The sequence below is a fragment of the Phyllostomus hastatus genome, unplaced genomic scaffold (genome assembly GCF_019186645.2).
Source record: "Phyllostomus hastatus isolate PE091 unplaced genomic scaffold, TTU_PhHast_1.1 phas_contig_147, whole genome shotgun sequence".
Taxonomy (NCBI): Eukaryota; Metazoa; Chordata; class Mammalia; order Chiroptera; family Phyllostomidae; genus Phyllostomus; species Phyllostomus hastatus.
In genome coordinates this window covers 5172558-5195036 of record NW_025333603.1, presented here as the reverse complement: position 1 = coordinate 5195036, position 22479 = coordinate 5172558, and the positions used below count along the sequence as shown (strand labels likewise).

Genomic DNA, 22479 nt, shown 5'->3' with positions numbered 1-22479 from the left:
CCCCAAGTCTTAGTTTGCTGACCAAGATGCAATAACAAGAATTATTATTTTTCTGCCTTTTTCGTCCCTGAAGGATGTTTTGGTAATTTAAAAAAATGATATATAATTACATTTGCTGCTTTCATAACTTTCTCTCCCCTTCTTTTGGTCCATTTGAAAGAAGGCCCCAAATCGTATACAACAGGCCAACTTTTAAAACATGAAGTCTCAATCCAAGCTGTTAACTCCTGGAGGAATCATGAAGGTCCCAAGAGAACCCTGTTAGTGCGTGAGCCTTTATAATTTTCATACCTATTTCTTAGGAGAACTCCTGAAAATGCACTATCATCAGGGATCAAAACAGGTAAACTTACTTTAGATGTTCACCAAATGTAGTAGTTATTCGATAGATGGCAGTTTTCAGTGATGCTCTAAAGGCAAATCTTAATGTTTTATAAGAAGTATCCACAAGGGTTCCTGAAATCCGCGGTGGTTTACTAGAAGCGTGAGGAAGCTTGAAGTACTTGTCAACGGCCTAGATCAAAGAAAGAAAACACATCAGAGCAGACTACAGTGGAGGCCAACCTAGTCCAAAGGGTTAAGGAGACTTTATTTCAGATAGAGAGACAGAGAGACAGACACATACTATGAAATATTTATTCTGGACCACAAGCCATTTGAAAAACAACGCAGTAGAAGTCCAGCCACTTCAGCGGTTACCTGAAAAAAGTCCTTTCCTCTAAAAACAAAGTCTATACTTCACAACATCCTCAAAAATGCAAAGCTGGGAAGTGAAACACAGATAACCTACTCTGCTTATGTTTAACAGTATGAGTCCTTTATTAAAAAGCTTGGCAAAAACAAGGATAAAACTTTATAGTTTACATAAATAACAGTCATTTACTTCACTATCTAATCTTCCTTTTCAATTCTAGATGATTAAGCACCTATGAGCAAGAACAGAGTGGGAGAGATAAAATTCAAGTGAATTTTCAAGTGAAACTGATTTTATTTATAGTTGACAGTTCAGAGATTTAACTATATCTTTAAAGGCCTAAGGTAAATAATATCATTTTTATATGACATAACTACATTAAGAGATGACTGGTGAAAATAGAGAAGTGTAAGTGTACAAATCTATTACAGCAAGATAATGTCCAAAGGGACAAGAATTAATAGTATAAGCTATTATTTATAATAATGAATATAACCACCAAAAGTAATAAAAATAAGCTATAACGATGTTTTTAATTTCAAGAGCTCTTTTATGTCATCTAGGTGATCCTTTTTATTTCAGCATCCTACTTTTGTTTCAAGGATGTTAACATCCTCTTATTTCTGAGGATTTTGATGATTTTTTAAATGTTTTTTTGTTTTTTGGCTAGTTACAGATTCTTCCACAACACCATCCCCTTCCTTGAGTCTTTTGATCTTTATCTTCTACATTAGAGACCTTTACCAGAAATCTAGTGACCCTTGCCCTGGCCAGTTGGCTGGAGTGTTGTCCCAACACCAAAGGCTGTGGGCTTGATTCCTGGTCTGGGCACATACCTAGGTTTTGTATTTGATTGCGGTTCAGGGTGCATACAGGAGGCAACTGATGGATGTTTCTCTCCCCCCTCCTCTATCTAAAACCAGGCAATAAACATATCCTCATGTGAGCATTAAAGAGAAAGGGAATGTGAAGGGAGGGAAGGAGGGAGGGAAGAGGTTACCCTTGGCTCATGAATGAGAGTGGGACTTCCTGTCTGACCAAACGCTCTGAGTAAGGTTAGATTATTAACAACAGCCTTCACAACAGGTGATCTGTGTGACCTTTGCAGGGTGAGCACCCAACTGAGGAACTTTAGGTCTTCCTTCTTGGATCGTTCAGAGTTCCCAGAGAGGAGTTTTCCAGTCCCCAGTGCTCAGGCAGCCAAGCGGGAAACACTGCTACTAAGCTTTTAGTACAATACCCAGAACTGTGTCTGGACTCTCTCAGTCCAGAAACCTGGTGTTTTTAACTTCTCTAGGGGATAAACTTCAACTATTCTGGGAGTGAGGGGGGGCACCAGCAGCAGAGAGTCTAGAGATCTGTTGTTTTGTTTTTAAAGATTTTATTTATTTACTTTTAGAGAGAGGGGAAGGGAGGGAGAAAGGGGGAGAGAAACATCACTGTGTAGTTGCCTCTTGCACGCCCCATACCAGGGACCTGGCCCAAAACCCAGGCATGGCCCTGACTGGGAATCAAACTGGTGACCCTTCAGTTCACAGGCTAGTGCTCAATCCACTAAGCCACACCAGCCAGGGCAGGATCTAACTGGTTTTGAAACAGCTCTCACCTAAACCTCTTTTGGTACCCGTGTCTTTGTCCTTCATTTCAGAGATACTTGGTACTGGCCCCACTAACAACTTCAGGTCTGCCTCTGAGCTGCTTAGTCACTTACTCAATTATCTGCTTTCCAGCTTTGAAAATTTTGTTGCTGTTGTCTCTTCTCCTGTTTATGGATTTATGTCTTTTTAAACATCCTTTTACTATACTTTAGCAGAGTTTGGGCAAAGGAACAAGATTTGATATGTGTGTTCAGTCTGCCATGATAACTTCAAGTCTAATCATTTATTCTTTCAACAGTAACTTATAAGATTATTTCCCAAGACTGGGACATATTTGAGATAATTTTAGGCATTAGGAAGGTGGTATTCCATGACATATTAAACAACATTAAGTAGCACTGAATCATAATGGAAAGTTACTTCCTCTTCAATTTCCTTGCAAACCTTCTGATTAACTCTCAGTATTATCAGGACAAATACTCATCATCATTTACCACCTTGGTCCAATGAGCCCTTTTTACAGTTTAAAGTTATTTTGCAAACAATTTACAGAAGAATGACAGGATAATGTAAAATAATTTTATAGAGATTTAAATAACAATATAAACGTATTTTCCAGGTTTTGAACATAGATATCTGAAATGGGCAATGCACTTTGAATGCAACTCATTAGCTACCATGCATAAACCTGGAATACATCCATCTTGTAATACTGATTTCAAATTGAAAATATATCTTCAATAGGTTCTGGCCTATCATTACTTCTGGTTCTTTTTCTTGCATTTGTATAATTAAAATGCAATGTTTTAAAAAACTTTTAACAGCTTATAACTTTGTTGAAGAGAATTCAACTGTCTTCTTCACAGCACAATTGCAAACATTTTCATTCTTAGGTTTATAAAGACAGATTCAAAAGGTTAATCCAGTGACTTTTTTCATTTTGCCATCATCTATGCCTTCTAATCACCTTTGCACACTTTTAGCATTTATCCACTGATGAACTGTATAAAGTAAATTTTGGTGCACATGTATCATAGAAGATGAAGGAATATTATCATGTGTACTTTTAGCAAAAATAGAATGATTCAAGCTCTAATTTGTATTGTGGGACAAAGTCCTTCCTGTTAAATAACTTACTAGATGAGAATATCACATATACATATTTCCTTTTTCTCCTTAAAAATATATTCTTGTCATCAATTCTTGAATTTGTATTTTGGAAACTATATCTAGAATATTATCATTTGAAGATTTAATCTGAAATTCCTCTTGTATGATCAATTTCACCATCATTAAAGTTTACAGCTGTTCTGTCCACTGTGGTGACCACTAAGATACATGTAGTTCTTAATCACTAGAAATGTAGATGGTCTGAATTCAGATATGCTATAAGTAAAAAATACACAGATTTTGAAAACTTACTATTAAAAAAGGAGCATAAAATATCTCAATAATTTTATACCGACATGGTTAAATAATATTTGAGATATACTGAATTAAATAAAATATTTTAAAATAAACTTCACCTGGATTTTTCTAATGTAACGACTAAAAAATGCACAGTTACATATGTGCATTGCACTGTTTCTAATGAACGGAGGTGGTGGTCTGGAGTGCTAGTGATCTGTCTGTATTCACCTTCTGATTTATCTAAATGATTAAATTATGAAAACAGTATATTATAATAAATAGTTATGGCAAAAACTATGAAGGCAGTATATGAATAACTCGATCTAGGAGATACTGGCATATAATATGTAATGGCGTGCTCCATGGTTAGGAGAACTGAAGTACTTAACCAGCTCTGTGGCTAAACAAGTACCTGCTAAGGCTCAGCTTATGCATTGTCCATGGTTTGCACTGAAGACTCAGTTCACACACTGGGATCTCAAATATTTAGTTAAGAATTATCCCAAACAATGAAAAAGAGGAAGCACTGAGTACAACACACCACTGAACAATATATTCTTCAGGAAAAATAAAAAATTCCATGAAGGCCTTACTTTGGCCCTAAGAGAAATTTAAAGAAGGGCTGTACTATGAAAACAGATACTTTTTGCCCATTTATATTTATCTGCAGTAGCATATGCACAAAAGCCAAATAAAGAGAAAAGTCCAGTCACTCTCCCCTGAATATTTATCTACCAGCGTCATTAACAAACGTCCACTGTGCAGAGCCTTGGAAGTTCCTAGTCTCAAGGACCCTACATACAACCTAGTTAAAACAGAAGTTTTACTCTCCTAAAGCCTGAATCCCAAACAAGTGCTAAGGGTAAGAGCAGACTCTGTTACTGGAAGTCGGGACTATAGAGCAGAGTGTCTCAGCCTCAGGACTGCTGACATTTTGGGCTGGATAACTATCATGGGGGCTGTGCCTGTGCACTGTAGGCTGTTTGGTGGTATCCTTGGCCACTGCACAATGGATGACAGTAGCACTTCCCCAGTTGTGACAATCAACATGTCTTCAGACACTGACAAATGTCTCCTGGGGAATAAAACCACCCCTGGTTGAGAACCACCACTACAGAATAAAAATATTAGGTGATGACGATAGTCAAGTGCCAGTGAGATGCTTCTGAGACAATGTCCGTGCCTCTACTCCAATACAGACAATAAAGTAAACGGACAATTAAAATACAGTGTAATAAAGTACTGAGATGGTGTTACAGGGCAGAGACAGACAAAAAGAGAAAAATATGTTCTAAGGGAACAGAACAGAAGAGAAGAGAAAAGGAAAGAAAAGAAAAGACATCATGTACAGAGTTAAGAGTTAGGTTAAGAAAATATATTTGGGAGAAAAAAACGAATAGACCATAGTGGTTACTAGAGCAGAGGGCTCATGTGGTGAACAGGAGGCTGGAGTCAGAATGAAGAATCTCTGTCAAGAATTAGCAGGGACAAGAGGCTGCAGAAATAATTCAGGTCAGGAATGCCCCAAGCCTGCAGGAAGGTCCATAAGGAGGGATGGGCAAAAGAGAATGGATGGGTCGTGAATATGGGATTGATCCCTTGGGGTTTTGCCATATGGGTGCAGCTGAAGAACATGCGGACAGGGAGCAGAAAGAATCAGTAAAAAAATGACTATGACAGACATAAGGCCTAGGCTGCATAGGAGAGACAAAGATGTAGCCAGGAGGGAGCTGAAAGAGGGGGTGAAAACACTGGTGAGGACAAAGTACACAGAAGAAGCAAGGGCAGGAGAGGCCTGTGCTTGGCACAAGGGCTCTTCTTACATGAGCCCACAGATCGATGGGTAAAGTGCAGGGGCATTAACTTTAGGATAAAAACTGCGTATTTACCTTCACTAGAGGACAGAATCCTGGAGTTTTAAGCTTTGGAGGTGGAGAATTCAGGAGACAATGAGGCAAGATGACAGCCATGGGATTAGACTGAGGGTGTATATAAAAGGGTAGTGAGGGGGAAGAAGTCAAAGAACTATGGTACCCAGATGTGGGACAAATACCCATCCACGTGGACCCTGAATAACTCATTACAACCAATCTGAGGACTGATTACAGGAAAAGACTGTAAGGTAGTTTGCAAAATCTAATGACTGCCAAGCATGACAAAAAGGCTGACTGCGGTGTGGCCTAGCGGAGAAGAGATGCCACAACTGTCACCAAGGAAGAGTTTCACACTCAGTACCAAACCACTGGGCCTGTTCTCTGTTCCTTTTACCTCGTTGGGTTCCCAAACACTTACTCTGCCTCGTTCCACTCTGCCCCTCAAAAGTATTCTCCTGTCCCACTCCTGTTTCAACGTAAATAGGACCTGACCTTTTGTCAAAACTGTAACTCCTACCTTCCCAACCAATGGTATGAATACCTATAATCAAATAAACAGATTGCTTTCCTTGTCATACCTAACCATAATCAACTACAAAAAAGAATTAGAAATATTTACAGTGGAGCAGTGAGAAGAAACTAATCTAGGTACAGAATATCTCTGGGCAGTGGGATTCCCTATGAAATCAATTGTTTTAACCAGCATTTTTTAAAAATGAAATAGAATAGAAAACATCAGAATGCAATACCCATAGTAAAAGGTAGGAAGTGTTCTAAGAATCCTTGGTTCTTGACTTGAGGTGGTGGACACACATACAGATATACAGATGTATTATACAATATACAGATGTATTATAGAATTACACCTGAAACCTATATAAAGTTATCAACCAATGTCACCACAATAAATTCAATTAAAAAAGAATCTTTTGTTTGTTACTTATACACACACACATACACATTCTGAATCTAATATAAAATAAATGTACTACAGGTCACAGTTCCAAAAGTTTGAAAGGCATGGTTCTACTGGTAGAACCTCTCTCTCTGAAGAGAACCCCATGTGAAAATAAAAAGCTCTGAAGGAGAAATAATGGATCTGGACCTGTAGCTTTCCCTGGGGTCTACTACACTGTTAATGTCCTTCAATTAGCTTCGGGCTCCAGTCCCAGCTCTGCCACCTATAAGACTTGTGTGTAAGAAAGTCACAGCACTACCAAGCCTCCCTCATCAATATAGGACAGCTATCTTCATTTCTTCACAAGATAGTTATGAGGATCAAAAATAATATGAAATTGCTTTGTTGACTATAAAGCATAATACTGTTATTGTCATTTGAAATTACAAAACCAGAATGATGAAAAACAAACTATGCCACAAGTACCCAAAATATGCCCAAATCATTGTTACCCAATTGTGTAGTTAGACAAGGCAAGTATTAGCAGTTGTGGACAAATACTAGGGAATCATTTCTTTAGAGAAAGGTAACTAGAAAAAGAGGACAAATAATGAAACATACATGTCTCAAGTAGCATACATGAGAAAGTAAGCACAAAGAGGACTCAAAGCAAAAAAAAATCACTGGTTTTTATAAGTAATACTTTCTTAGAGGTAAAATGAATTGTGATGAAAAAGCAACAGTGAAGCATGTTTTTTCTTCACATCTTTAATTGCCTCCTAAGTCCAAAAGATGCATCCATTGTCATCCTTCAAGCCTACTTCCGTATCACCTCCTCCAGAAAACCTACTGCACTCACCGGCCCCACCTCTAAGTGTCTCGAGCACTAAGTAAGTGCTCACATCCCACATCTGACATACACCAAGTAGCACTAGGCAGTGTAAAACACAGTACCCAACATCACGTTAGGAAAAGCAGCCACCTGTAAGAAGTATACATTTTATTTTTCTGCCTTTAAGTCTAGGACTAAAAAGACCTGTTAGTTTAAAACTATGCACCTATCCTGATGACAGGGAATCCACCAGCCTCATCTGTATCTTTTTCAGCCTCTGGCCAATAGGTAACTTATCATCTTCATGGGTAATTTAACTACGGTCACTTTCAGTAGCTACAAATTGTGTACAGATCCAAACTTGTATCACTGAACAGAACTGCAATCTCCTAAATAATCTGTTTCATACCAGAGGTACAACCAATGGGTTTAATATACATAATTCCTTTTTTGGTTAACTACGAAATCATTATTTATATGTGAATTAAAATTATCTCTTCCTAGTCTCTCTTAGCAATTTCCTGAGGGTGAGAATAGTACCATTATTTTAACTTCCAACATATGTTTTGTTACTCAATAAATATGATACATAAAAAAACAAATGAAAAACTGGGCTGGGGTGGAGTGAGGAGGAGGAGGAAAAGGACCTTTACTTCACCCGACCCACGTATGGCCTACCTCCTGCAGCGTCAACAAAGTATTAAGAATTGCAGGTAGAGTAGTCTGGACAACTCCAAATCTATCTTCTGTAAATGATGCTGCTACTAAGTGAGAGAGACCTTAAGGGAAAAAGAAAAAGTTAAAAGTGAATTAAAATTAGGCAAATCGATTTGCAATATATCTGTTTGACAAAGGATTGGTCTTCTGAATACATAAAAAACCTCTAAATAAAAGAGAAGTAATGCAGCAGAAAAATGGGCCAAAGATCAAGAGGCGCTGGAAAGTAGCTCGACTGCAGCAGGGATCAATAAGACACTATCTGTCTGCTTTGTGTTCTAGCAGGAAAAACGTTTTTTAACATAATATTGTATTTGGTAGTGTTCAATGCTAGGAAGAAAAACAAAGCCCCTGAAGACTGAAGGTTATGAGGGTACTTTCATTAGGTGTCAGAAAAGACGTCCCTGAAGAAGTATCATTTAAGCTTTCAAAAGGAAGTATCTATAACATATAGTTTCTTTAACAACTAAATTTTCATATTTAAACTAAGTTAAATATATTAAAATATATTAAATAAGTTACGTCAACATGAACAGTAAAAACATTCTATTAACTGTAGTTTTTATGAAGGAAGGATATGCAAAAATACCAGGCTCAGTTTCTCTGCTTACGTGAGGTCTACCCATAAAAAGCACAGCCATTGTTAATGTGATGAGAACTGCGTGACATCCTGTAACCTGGCAGCCAAGGAGTGGGCTGGAATGTGCATGTGTGAACAATGACTACTTCACTGTACTAGTCAGTGGTGGCATGTGAGCGTATGTGCTGTGTGGCCGTCATGTTCAAAATGACTGAGCAAGTACAGCAATGACTCTGCATCAAATTTTGTGTTAACCTTGAACATTCCTCCACGGAATCTAATCAGATGATTCAGAAAGCCACAGCTATGGGCAACTGGTGACTGGCAGCTTCATCACGACAACATGCCTGCCCATCATCACGTCTTGTGCAGAGTTTTTGGTGAAACATCAAATCACCCAGGTGATTCAGGCCCGCTACAGCCCAGATTTGGTACCCTGTGACTTCTGGCTTTTCCCAAAACTTAAATCACCTTTGAAAGGGAAGAGATGCCCTGGCTGGCGTAGCTCAGTGGATTGAGCACGGGCTGCGAACCAAAGCATTGCAGGTTTGATTTCCAGTCACGGCACATGCCTGGGTTGCAGGCCATGGCTCCCAGCAACCATGCGTTAATGTTTCTCTCTCTCTCCCTCCCTTCCCTCTCTAAAAATAAATGAATAAAATCTTTATAAAAAAATTTTTTTTAAAAAGAAAAGAAAGGGAAGAGATTTCAGACCATTGATGAGATTCAGGAAAATATGACAGGATAGCTGATGACGATTAGGAGAACCTATGTGAGGTCCCAAGGTGCCTTCTTGGAAGGGGACTGAGACATCATTGTCTTATGCACAATGTTTCTTCAATCTTGTATATCTTCTTCAATAAATGTCTCTATTTTTTATATTACATGGCTGGAAACCTTCTGGACAGACCTCATATACGAGGAAAATTTCTGCCCAGATTAAAGTGCATCTAAATATTTAATAGCCCCGGCTGGTGTAGCTCAGTGGATTGAGTGCAGGCTGCGAACCAAAGTGTAGCAGGTTCGATTCCCAGTCAGCGTACATGCCTGGGTTGCAGGCCATGACCCCCAGCAACTGCACATTGATGTTTCTCTCTCTCTCTCTTTCTCCCTCCCTTCCTTCTCTAAAAATAAATAAATAAAATCTTGAAAAAAAAAAAGAAAAATAATTTATGTAAAGCAAAGATATAAAAATGTATCTTAAAATTCAAAGGTTAACATCTAAGTCCAAAACTGACCTTTCATGGATCACACTTCAAAATTTAACTGATAATTAAAATCAGAGTTGCAGTTCACTTAAAGTGCTTACCTTCCAAAGCCCAAATATGCATTTGGGCATCTGAGAAAACAGCCTGAATGGAGGCCTCTGGGTGCTACAAATACAAATAAAAACATTTAAGCAAGTTCTCCTGCGCAAAAACTCCTTACTTCATCTGATCAACTATGCAATCTATAACAATAAAATATTCAAAGCTATAAAATCTGAAATTTTTATACAATATGATTTAACTACAATAACGCATTCTGCCACCAACTTACTATATGACCCTTGCCAAATCTGTAAATCTCTATGTGCCTCAGTTTCTCATTTAAAATAAAAAACACACTCAACCCACCACAAAGGATTAGTATAGAGATCACTTAGGAGAATGATTATAAAAGCTTTAAAAAAACCCACAAACCTAATTAAATACATACTACCTCTCCTGGATTGTCTATCTCAACCCTACTCCAAAGAAAAACCACCTAACCTTCTTTAAAATAATAAGGCCAAATAGTGTGGTGCAAAAATTGGCCCATTTAAACAAATGCTGGCTTTGGTGACGCAACCAATGTAGCCTATTAAGTACAACAGCATGTTATACTCCTCAACATCAAAGGGCACTGCCCATAACTCCTTATCATACAATAGATCCATGTGCAAAGTCAGAATCAAAAGTAGCTGTTCACTTCCTAGGAAAAAGAAAATCTTTTTCGGTGTCTGCTCTGCCACTTACTGGCTTTATGCCCTACTTGACCCCTCTGAGCCTCAGGTTTCCTTATGTGTAAAATGAGAACAAAATGACAACTCACAGGAATGTTGTTAGAAATAAATGAGGGAACTTAAGTGAAAAGAGCAAGCAAGAGTGAGTTCTCTGCATCCTTGTGAAACAAAGCACTAAGTAAAACTTCAGACAACCCCTGCTCCTCTTTGTGGAAGAGGCCTTCCGCAGGGGTCAACTAGTTTCCCCAAAACTCTGGACAGTCTAAGGTAAGATTATTTTTGATAAAGGTAGTAATTGTTAGGGGGGTGATCTTCCCTGCCACCATAGTGAAAAAAGTTCTACGAACTTGAATTGATTCTTTGTTATGTGATAGCAAAGCTATCAGAGCTACTCAAATCTCTCACCCCCAAAGTATGACTCCAAATGAATAAAAATAATGTATATCAATGAAACTTTCACTTGAAGGCATAATTGCATCCATTATTAGCTAATATTGCAGTATCTTCAGAAAGAGAAAAGCTAGATTTAAAAAACAAAACAAAAATTCTTTCCCCTGCATATGGACAAAGGTTTTGCTCATCAAAGGATTAGCTAACACACAACAGCTGTAGGCAGTGAAAACAAGAATGGATTTTTAGCTTCTGCAACTGAGATTTACTCTCCTGTGGCAGTGGGAGCAAGCAGCTAAGAGAGAAGCTGGGAAGTCATTTAGCTTGTGGCCTGAATTACAACTTTTTATCTAACACAAGTTTAACATCTGCTATCTAACCCAGTCATCTCTCTGCTGAAGAGCAAATTAGCCACAAAGATGTTAGTAGGACCATGAGCCACTAAGGACTGTCATAGATTTGCTCCTTTTGCAGGATGGGATTGCCATCACACAAAGCTGCCTGCAGTCAAGAGATTCAGGAGGCAAGTTGTAGTCAAGCCCCAGGAGGCCACTGAGGTGAGATGTGAGGTGACAATGGGCAGCTATGGTTAAAATGGAGGTTCAGTGAAGCACTAATGCAAAGCTGTTTGGCTTGCTAGGCTCAAGCTAAACATTTAGAAGACCAATCCTATCTGCTACTTCATTTCTTATTTCATTTCCTCTCCCCCCTTCCCCAATGCTGTATCTATGTATTCTTACCTTACTGAAAAAATACATTATTAGCACCCGTTTTGACAAGAAATTCTTAATCTGAATTGGAAAAAAGAAAGAATTAACACATTTACAGTTTTTAATTCTATTCAAATATCATACATTTTCAGATTCTTCCTGACATTAACTTGAATAAAATAAACAAAATACAGAAAATGAACAGTATTTACAATAAACCATATAAGGAAATACCTTTGTATTATAAGTTGGATAACCAAGACAGGTCAGGCCATCGAACCTAAACTGCACCGCATGTACACAATAACCTCCAAATTAAAGACCTGCCATAATGAAAGGAAGTCTAACTGGACCTGGTAATATTTTCTAAGACCACATTCTTTCTCAATTCTCCACAGCTGTCTTGTCCTTTAATCTCTTAATACTGAAAAAGTACATGTTTTCCCTATTCCTCTCCCCCATCTTCAAATCTTAAGATGTGGAATGGTTTTCTACTAGTTGACATTTACAGAGAAAATATCTTAGTATTATTATAAGCTGACAGTATTTAAGGCACATAAGCATATTAGATACTGAAGTCCATAAAATGTCTTCAGTTCTTCCCTCTATTAATTAATCTTTCCATCAGTAAATGTTATTATTCCTCCCATATTAACAGGTAAAACGCTTTCTTGAACCTTCAACTCCCCCTGGTATTTACCCCATTGTTATGCTCCCCTGAGAGCAAAACTCCTAGAAAGATGTGGCTTTTCTCATGGCCTCCAATTCCTTCTCCCAATCTCTCCTGACCCCATGCCACTCAGGCATTCATCCCCACTACCTCACCCAACAGCCCCCGGACAAGGATTCGATAGCCTCCACGTTTCCACTGCAACATTTCATCATCAGTTTGACTCTCATGCTGCTTATTAGCAGCAGCATCTGACACTTCTCCTTGCAACACTTTTTTCTTGGTCCTCTTCTCACCTCAATGGCCACTTGGTCTCCTCTGCTATCCCTCACCTCCCAGACCTTTCGTTACTGGAAGGTTCCAATTCTTGAATCTCCTTCCTTCTGTATCTACACTCTCCAAGAGTTTTCTTGGAGCCTCATTGTTTTAAATACTGTCTATACTCTGATGACTTCCAAATTTACATTTCCATCCCAGAACTTTCCCCTACACTCCAGAATACGTCTAATTTCTTACTCTGTATTTTTACTTGACTATCTACCAACATTTGTTTAAGTTAACATGTTTGAAATCAAACTCCAGATTTCTCCCCCTTACCTCCATCAAATCCCTTCTTCCAGAATCATTAGCAAATTGCACTCAATAAATTTTAATTGTATTATTTCAGATCCTTGGGCCAAAAACTTCAGAGTCAACATCTAGTCTATATCTCACACCACAAACAAATCACAAGCAAATCCTATTATTACACCTACCTTCAAAATATATCCAAACCCTGACCACATCTTACACTCACTCAAGTTGGTCACAGATACCACCATCTTGCACTATATACTTCAATAGCTTTACTACTAGCTCTCTGCTTCCACTCCTGCTGCCCTCTGAGAGTGTAGTCTCAACACAGCAGGTAGAGCAGCACTTTCAATTTATAAGGACAAAACCATACAGTGGCTTTCCAACTCACTCAGAAAATGTCAGTCCTATACAACAGTAATGGGCCCGATGAGCTCTGGGTGTCTGCTACCCCTCTGACCTCATCACCCACCTACCTGCCACATTCCCCTCTCTCACTCTGCTCCAGCCACACTAGTGTCCGCGTTCCTCACACAAACCAAACACAACTCAAAACCAGTTAACTGGTCATTTCATATGGGACAACTGAATATATGAAGCATCAAAAAAGTCCTACTTATTCCTAATAGCTTAATCATGTGAGATCCTTGATAATCTCAATGTCACATGCAAATATAAATCCTATAACCATAATATCATACCTGTTCATGTTTATTATGAATCCATGAATAAATCACACTGGGCTGTCTCACTGTCTTACCCTCAGCTCTAAGAAGAGACGGAAGATTAGAAAGTTCTGTTTGCTGATCTGTTAAAAAAACAAAACAAAACAAGGTGAAACTCAGGCTATTCGATTCTCTGCAACTATGACATTCCAAAATATACAAAATAAACAGTCCTCACCAGAAGCAGAAGTCCATAATCGTGGCCCTCTTCTTATTAGCTGAGAACCTTGCGGTGAGCCATAGCAGGTGTTTACATCAAAAATTCCAGCCATCCGATTCATTACACTAGACCCGAATGGAGACCCAAGGGGACTGGCAACACCCGGTGTAGATAATTTCGAGGAAAACAGTGATGTCTTAATTAATGGTGGCATTGAAGGCCGAGGCATCTGGCTAGATTTGGGGGTCAGAAAGGTCGTTTCTTCTGCAAAAGAACAGATCCAGTGCTAAAAGGGCAACCTAATCCAAACAGGCCAATATGGGAGTTTTCAAATTTTATGCCTCTCAATTTTTGTTTAATACATGTCCTAAGGCCCAGTAGGTTGTTTCCACTTAGATCTATATTCTCAAGATCCAGTTTTTACTACTGCAACTCAATGGCCACTCAAGGAGCTTGAAACATCTTTTTCTGTCAGATTGGTATGGCCTCTCTTGTTTTTCCCCCTCATGTATATCCTCATCTTCAAGGTCAGTTTCTCCAAGGTGTTTTGAATAAACTTCTCAATTTATATTTTATTTTTTATATGGCAACAGCTTTAATTACTGCAATAGAATCTTTCCAGTTCTACTGCATGCTCTTACTATAACTATTACTTGGCTAAACATAATCAAATTTATATTATAATAATGTACAGATAAAACTTAATTATGAAATGGGCAAAAGACCTGAATAGAAACTTCTCCACAGAGGACATACAGAGGGACTGTAGACATATGAAAAAATGCTCAACATCACTAGTCATCAGAGAAGTGCAAGTTAAAACCTCAATGAAATACCACCTTATACCTGTCAGAATGGCTACCATCAATAAATCAATAAACAAATGTTGGCGAGGATGTAGAGAAGAGGGAACCCTAATGCATTGTTGGTGGGAATGCAGTCTGGTGCAGCCACTGTGGAAAACAGCATGAAATAAAATTAAAAATGGAGCTCCCTTATGACCCAGCAATTCCAATTCTGGGAAGAGACCCCAAGGATCCCAAAACAGCAATACAAAAAAATATATGCACCCCTATGTTTATAGCAGCACTTTTTACACTAACCAAGATTTGGAAACAGCCTAAGTGCTCATCAGCAGATGAGTGGATTAAAAATCTGTGGAACATTTACACAGTGGAATACTACACAGCTGTAAAAAGAGAAGAAACTCTTCCATTTCCAAATACCAAGGATGGCCTGGAGAAAATTATGCTAAGTAAATTAAGTCAGTCAGTGAAAGAAAAATACCACATGATCTCATTTTTTACATGGAATCTAATGAACTAATGAACAATAAACTAATGAACAATATAGTGACAGAAGTTAAGATACATAAAACAGACCAACAGCAGCCAGAAAGGGGGGTGGGTGGCAGGACAGGATGATAGATGGTGAAGGGACTAACCAAAGAACATTTATGCACAACCCATGGGCATGGAGAAGAATACGGGGACTGGCCCGGGAAAGGGCAAGGATGGGGCTGGGTGGAGCTGGGGAAAGGGAGAAAGAGTGAGAGCAACTGCAAAACAGCATAAATGATAAAAATAAAAGATGTACAGAAAAAAATGTATAGATAAGAGAGCTAACCTTATCCCATTTTCCCCAGAGTTCTTTCAAATTAACAGAAGTCATACCAAAGACCAATTTGTCCAGAATACGTACACATGTGACTCTACAAATCTCATCTGTAAACAGCTTTTTCACAAATTAACTCTATCAACTTAGTTATAGTGTCTGGTGTACAAAAACAAAGGAACATTTTCCCTGCCACTACAGTAGAAGGCAAAAAGATAAATCATATACTAGTATTCTATCTTCTTAATACAACCACAATCAGACATTAAACATTTAAAGTAGCAAATTTTCATTACATAACTTTTTTAAGAGTTGGTGGCAATTAGAAATCTTTGAATACTCAATTTTTTTTCTTTTTTTAATATATTTTATTGATTATGCTATTACAGTTGTCCCATCTTCCCCCCTTCATTCCCCTCCACCCTGTACACCCTCTCCCACCCACATTCCCCCCTTTAGTTCATGTCCATGTGTCATACTTGTAAGTTCTTTAGCTTCTACATTTCCCATACTATCCTTACCCTCCCCCTATCTATTTTCAACCTACATTCTATGCTACTTATTTTCTGTACCTTTTCCCCCTCTCTCCTCCTCCCACTCCCCTGTTGCTAGCCCTCCATGTGATCTCCATTTCTGTGGTTCTGTTCCTGTTCTAGTTGTTTGCTTAGTTTCTTTTGGTTTTGCTTTAGGTGTGGTTGTTCATAATTATGAGTTTGCTGTCCTTTTACTATACATGTTTTTTCTTTATCTTCTTAGATCTGTCCCTTTAACATTTCATAAAATAAGGGCTTGGTGATGATGAACTCCTTTAACTTGACCTCATCTGAGAAGCACTTTATCTGCCCTTCCATTCTAAATGAAAGCTTTGCTGGATAGAGTCATCTGGGATATAGGTCCTTGTCTTTCATGACTTGGAATATTTCTTTCCAGCCCCTTCTTGCCTGTAAGGTCTCTTTTAAGAAATCAGCTGACAGTCTGATGGTAACTCCTTTGTAGATTACTGTCCCCTTATCTCTTGCTGCTTCTAGGATTCTCTCCTTCATTTTTACCTTGGCTAATGTAATTATGATGTGCCTTGGTGTGTTTCTTCTTGGGTCCAACTTCTTTGGGGCTGTCTGAGCTTCCTGGATTTCCTGGAAGAAGTCTATTTCCTTTGCCAGAATGGGGAAGTTCTCCTTTATTATTTGTTCAAATACGTGTTCAATCTGTTGCTTTTCCTCTTCCCCTTCTGGTACCCCTATAATTCAGATGTTGGAACATTTAAAGATGTCCTGGAGGTTCCTAAGCTTCTCCTCGTTTTTTTTGAATTCTTATTTCTTCATTATTTCCTGTTTGTTTGTTTTTTTCTTCCTTCTGGTCCACTCTATTGTTTTGAGTCCCAGTTTCCTTCCTATCACTGTTGGTTCTCCATGCATCTTCCTTCATCTCTTTTATGGTAACCTGCATTTTTTTCATCTAATTTGTGACCAAAATCAACCAATTCTGTGAGCTTCCTGATCACCAGTGTTTTGAACTGTGCATCTGATAGGTTAGCTCTTTCTTGGTCGCTCAAAAGGATGAGTTCTGGGGAACTGATTTGTTCTTCTATTTGAGCCATCGCTCTCTCTTTTTTTTTCCCCCATCTGGTCACTCTTGTTATGGTGAGGGGCAGAGCCTTAGGTGTTCACTGGGGCTGGGCACCCCAGTCGCTAGATTGTGATGTTGTATGTGGGGGCGGGAGTGGGAGGGAACAATGACGGCAGCCCCACTCTCCTGGGATCTCAGTCCCTTCCCTGGGATCCTGGGCTGCACGCTCCGCCCTGGTCCACAATCGCAGCCTCACTGGGTCCGCCAGTTGCCGCTTGCGTACTCAGGGTCCACCCGCTGTACGCCCCAGATGGCTTACATGCTCCCGGTTGCCTTAGGCACCCAGCTCTCCCGGCACTCCGCGAGCTGCAACCCGCGCTCATCTCCATCCCTCCTACCAGTCTGGATGAACGGGTCTACTTCAACTTCTTGGCTGTCCAACTTCCATTCAGATAAATTCTCTGTCAGTTCTGGGTGTTATTCTGCCTCTAAATTGTTGTTGTTCTAATCTTGGTTGTGCTTGGAGGTATGGTGCATCCACCTATGCCTCCATCTTGCCAGAAGTCCTCCCAAATACTCAATTTTTAAAGTGATACTGGGGTTTTTAAGTTCAGCAAAAATTCCTCAAAATTAGAGGTGAATTGTCTGCATGATGGAATCGGAAGACAATTTAAAATAATGAAAATCTGCCCCAGCTGGTGTAGCTCAGTGGATTGAGTGCCGGCCTGCGAATCAAAGGATCACCAGTTTGATTACCAGTCAGGGCACATGCCTGGGTTGCCCACTAGGCAACAATACATTGATGTTTCTCTCCCTGTCTTTATCCCTCCCTTCCCTTCGCACTAAAAATAAATAAATCTTTTAAAAATAAAATAAAATAATTACAATACCATAAATCCTCCAACCCAAAATTACAATGATCTTTGTAAAATGCTAATTTGATGTAACTAGGCTATTCAAAATCCTCTACTGGTTCCATTTCCCTATGGGATAAAAATCTCTTTTTTTATAACATACAAGGCCTCCTTTTATTATCAAAAATATCCTTACCCATGCAGACTCCTCTCTGACAGCTTTCTTTTTAGCTGTAACATTGTCTTATCACTATCTGTGCACTTTCCACTAAAAAGTCAGTTCCAAGAATATTTTGTCATCTTTGATTCTCTGACTTCTAGAACATTGTTTGGTATGTGGAAGGCAGTCAGTAAATATTTGTTCATATAAATACTAATCTGAAAGCTGATAACGTCTGAAACATTCTAGAATATTTTAAAATCTGACATTCATGGCTCTAACCGGTGTGACCCAGTTGGTTGGGCACCGTCCTGCAAAGCAAAAGGTCGCTGGTTCGATTCCCAGTCAGAGTACACCAATCCAGGCACATACAAGCAACCGATTGATGTTTCTCTCCCTCTGTTTCTTTCACCTTCCCTTCCCCTCTCTAAAATAAGTAAGTAAAATCAATTAAAAAATAAAAATTAAGCCATTGTTTAAAATCTAACATTCATAAACTTATTTCAAACATTTTTCAATTGTAATCTATTTGTTTTTGGTATATGGTCTCTCTAGAGTAATAACATAAACATGTGTCTTTTGGTCCACAGAGGAATTATTTTAACTATCAAGATTAACTGACGTTTAAAAAATGGAAGATTTTACATAAGATTTTTTTAGGGTTTAGGCTTCTCTTTAAAAAAAAAGACCACGAGTTCAGCCCTGACCATAGTAACTCAGGTGACTGGGCATTATTCCACAAAGCGATAGGTCACCAGTTGCAGGTTAGGTCCCAGTCAGGGTGTGTATGAGAAGCAACAGATCGATGTTTCTCTCCTCTTTCTCCCTCCCTTTCCCACTCTAAAAATAAATAAATAAAATCTTAAAGACAAACAACAGGAGTTCAGATTCCCCCTTCAGATGATGCCTGTTCTCTCAAGTTTACCACACCCTCACCTATTTGTATTATGTAAATGCTTAGCACCAAAAGGCAATGAAGAGTGTTACATTCCTAGGCATTTTCTACTTAAGGGATTTGGTAAAATAAAATAGCATTAAGTTTCTCCACCTATATTTCTTCCTCACAACTTTCATCTTTCAAACTGAAGTAGTACTAACATTGTATTAGGCTATCTTATAATAATGAATGTATTTAAAACGTGCAGATGTATTCCTATGTATAAGAATGTATCTTAAAACAATGAATTACCAAATTACTCATCATTTTCAACTGCTCTTTGGACATTTTCCAGTAACTTTTTGTGTCTCTGGGATACTGCAATTAGAACAGCATCCAGTATTATTTGTCAAGATTTACCTGGCTTTGCATTAGGGTAAGTTGAAGTCTCCTATTTGATAACCAACATTTTTTTTTATCCTTTTAATACCATCACCACACTGGACTTCATTTTTTCTACCTATCATAATACTAAGTTCTTTTGCTTGGTTCAGTACAATATCCCATATATTAGATCAATTTTCCCTAAAAATGTGTATCTCACACTGACACACATATCTTTAGATTAATTATCATCTTTCTTACGAAATAAAATGCAAAAGCTTTCCCCTCTCTTAGTAATGCAAGCAGTTACCTGGAAAATTCGCTTTCTTGGGTTCCACAGTGTATGATGAAGACATTACTCTTCCATTGGTAGCAGCAGCTTCTTGGTGGAGAACCAGCTTCTGAGTCATATCATTTAGAAGATTTAAACACTCCCTTGAAATGGCTGTCCAGTTGTGGGGGTGTCCACCTAAGAGGTCCAAACACCAAATCTTAAAACTTAGATAATTGTAGTCTCTCAAATGAGGAGAAAAACCAATTAGAAATGCTTTGTATCAGGGCCCCCTTTTCTCAGTTAAGCTACTATTTATATTCATGCCATCTAATACACAGCAGGAGTTCAATAAATATTTAGAAGAAATAATTTCCCCAGAAGTCTACAAGCACTGCTATTTTACCATAAAAAAAAAAAAACCTCTCAAACTGATCACTATAATACAGCCAAGCACTAGAGCACGGTGTGAGTGCAGACGCCCAGGTGCTTCACCAGCAGTGCTGAACACACTGAGACAACAAACACCAGCATGTCTACTGGGGTGCATGCCGTGGCCCCTGGTGACCTCGAAACTGTTGCTTCTGATCCACTGTGCTTCCTTATATTTTCATTTGTGTAACACTCCCTATCTGCTCTTATATCCACAAGAGTTACATATTATTTTGTAATGATAATACTTTATACTTGAAGAGCTTACATATCTGCTGATTATTTAACTTAAACTACTCTGGTCCACACTCTCATTCCCTTACTTCTCACTATCTTTTGATTTTCTAAGACTTTTATGTCCTAGAGCTGTCTGTGAAAATCAGCTGTGCTTCATTATGTGTCAAGAATAGCAGTAATCCACTGAAAATTGGCTTCCCCATCCTAGGTGCCAAATAATCCTTCTCTTTACTTAGAGCCTTCCTTAAACATTTCCCGTTTACAACTCAAGAGGAGCATCACTTCACTTGCACACAAAATGCTTCATCGGTGAATGAATGTTTTGTACTGCTATAACTCAGGACCACAAGAGAACCATGTTAAAGGTCGAGTTAAATTTTAATAATATGCCCTAGTTCTCTGGCAGAGAACACGCCACCCTGTTACAGTTTCCTTAAAGATCTGGTGAAAATATTTAATGTATAGAGAATTCCTAAGTGAACCTAAGTCTGATAGAAAAGTATTGCTACAGCCCTGACTGGTGTGGCTCAGTTGGTCTGGCGTCATCCTGCAATGTGAAGGAAAGGTAACGGGTTCAATTCCCAGTCAGGGTACGTGCCTGAGTTTCCAGTTTAGTCCCGGGCAGGATGTATGCGAGAGGTACCCAAATGATATTTCTCCCACACATTGATATTTTGCTCCCTCTCTCCTTCCCTTCCCCTCTCTAAAAATAAATAAAATCTTACAAGAAAAGTATTGCTAGTTATTCTCCACATTTTTCATGTTAGATTCTAGTAAAGTTGAACCTTCAATCATTTATATTTTTATATAACCGGATTTTATTTCCATGTAACATTTAACTATACGTAAGGTTTATTTTACAATCTGGGAATTGGCAAGTTTGGCAAAATAATGAAGAGCTGATCAGACAGAAGATGAAAAGCTACCAGTTCTCTGTTCCCCAGGAGTGGCGGGGGCTGGAATTTTCCGCTCCCAGGAATAAACAGAGCACTGGTACAATTCCATTAGTCTTGAGGAAGTTGGCAAGTAACAGAGTCGCCAAGAGCACCTTTGGGTCACCATCTAATCTAGTTCCTTTCTACTTTGTTTCAAGGGAGGTAGAGGAACACGACAGGAAGGGGGAGCTCTGCGCCTGGAGTCCAATGACGGAACTTCTTCCTCCAGCTCTGACACTAACTTTATTTAAACCATTAATCTCTCTGAGAATAAGAATACCTGATATTTAAGATACCCGGTAGCATTAAAACTTTTAGGATTCTTAAACTGCTTTCCTGCTCTAAAACTGTCAACCTACCAAGTTAAGGGAATAAGGGGACTGAAGCAAATAATGTAAAAGTTTAAAAATACCTTTCCTAATGATGTAACTTCTAACCACAACACCAACATTTTGTTCTGTAAGATTTAAATCATGGTTTCATTTAATGGGCTCACTCATGTGTGATATTTTATTAAATATACCTACCTCACCAAAAGTGGAACACTTTCTACGCACATGCCAAATCAGGTCTATTACTTTTAGTTTTTGTTTTTTAAAATTATTTGCTTATTTATTTTTAGAGAGAGGGGAAGGGAGGGAGAAAGAGAAGGGAGAAACATCAATGTGTGGCTGCCTCTCAAGTGCCCCCTGCTGGGGACCTGGCCTGCAACCTAGACATGTGCCATGACTGGGAATCGAACCAGTGATCCTTTGGTTTACAGGCCTGCGCTCAATCCACTGAGCCACACCAGCCAGGGCAGGTCTATTACTTTTAGCATTACCTGGTTGGCTAAGACTAAAAACTTCTTGTCTTCGTGAAGGAGAATATTGAGAAAGCAACATCAGGTCCTGCAAGGCCAAATACTAAAAGGGAAAAAATACATATTGTTTAACTTTTTAAATCTTTATACAAAATCTTATCTATGAATTGGGCTCAACCTAATATATCTAAGGGGGAATTAGTTGAAATTTTTCATAAAGAAAATAATACTTATTTTTCCTTTTTAGACTTCCAGAACTTCCTTGCCCCTACCCTCTGTAGGCTACCCCACCCACTATAAGTTCCAGCTACAACGAACTATAGAACTCTCTGTGTTCTCCTACCTCTGTGGCGGGAAACTCAAATATCACTTCCTCCTGGACCTTTCCATGGCCTCCCTCACACTAACATACACACACAGTTCTCAACTGTGGTGCTTAATTTATTACTACTGCCTGTTTACTTTTCTCATCTGGTTCCACCCACCAAACTGTGAGGCAGGAACAAAGTCTTGCTTGCTTCCACATTCAAAG

General features: G+C 38.8%; 1 protein-coding gene across 3 annotated transcripts in view; it reads right to left on the bottom strand.

Moving 5' to 3' along the window:
- Positions 1–22479, bottom strand: part of NDC1 (NDC1 transmembrane nucleoporin) — a 45362-nt gene that overhangs the window by 3204 nt on the left and 19679 nt on the right. For all 3 annotated transcript variants that reach the window (XM_045857282.1, XM_045857300.1, XM_045857292.1), the window contains 8 exons: positions 21969–22050; positions 19581–19739; positions 13834–14079; positions 13632–13738; positions 11718–11768; positions 9913–9976; positions 7985–8085; positions 354–514 (listed from right to left, as the gene is read on the bottom strand). In XM_045857282.1, the coding sequence (XP_045713238.1) occupies positions 354–514; positions 7985–8085; positions 9913–9976; positions 11718–11768; positions 13632–13738; positions 13834–14079; positions 19581–19739; positions 21969–22050 (971 nt within the window). The remainder of the gene's footprint in view (positions 1–353; positions 515–7984; positions 8086–9912; positions 9977–11717; positions 11769–13631; positions 13739–13833; positions 14080–19580; positions 19740–21968; positions 22051–22479) is intronic.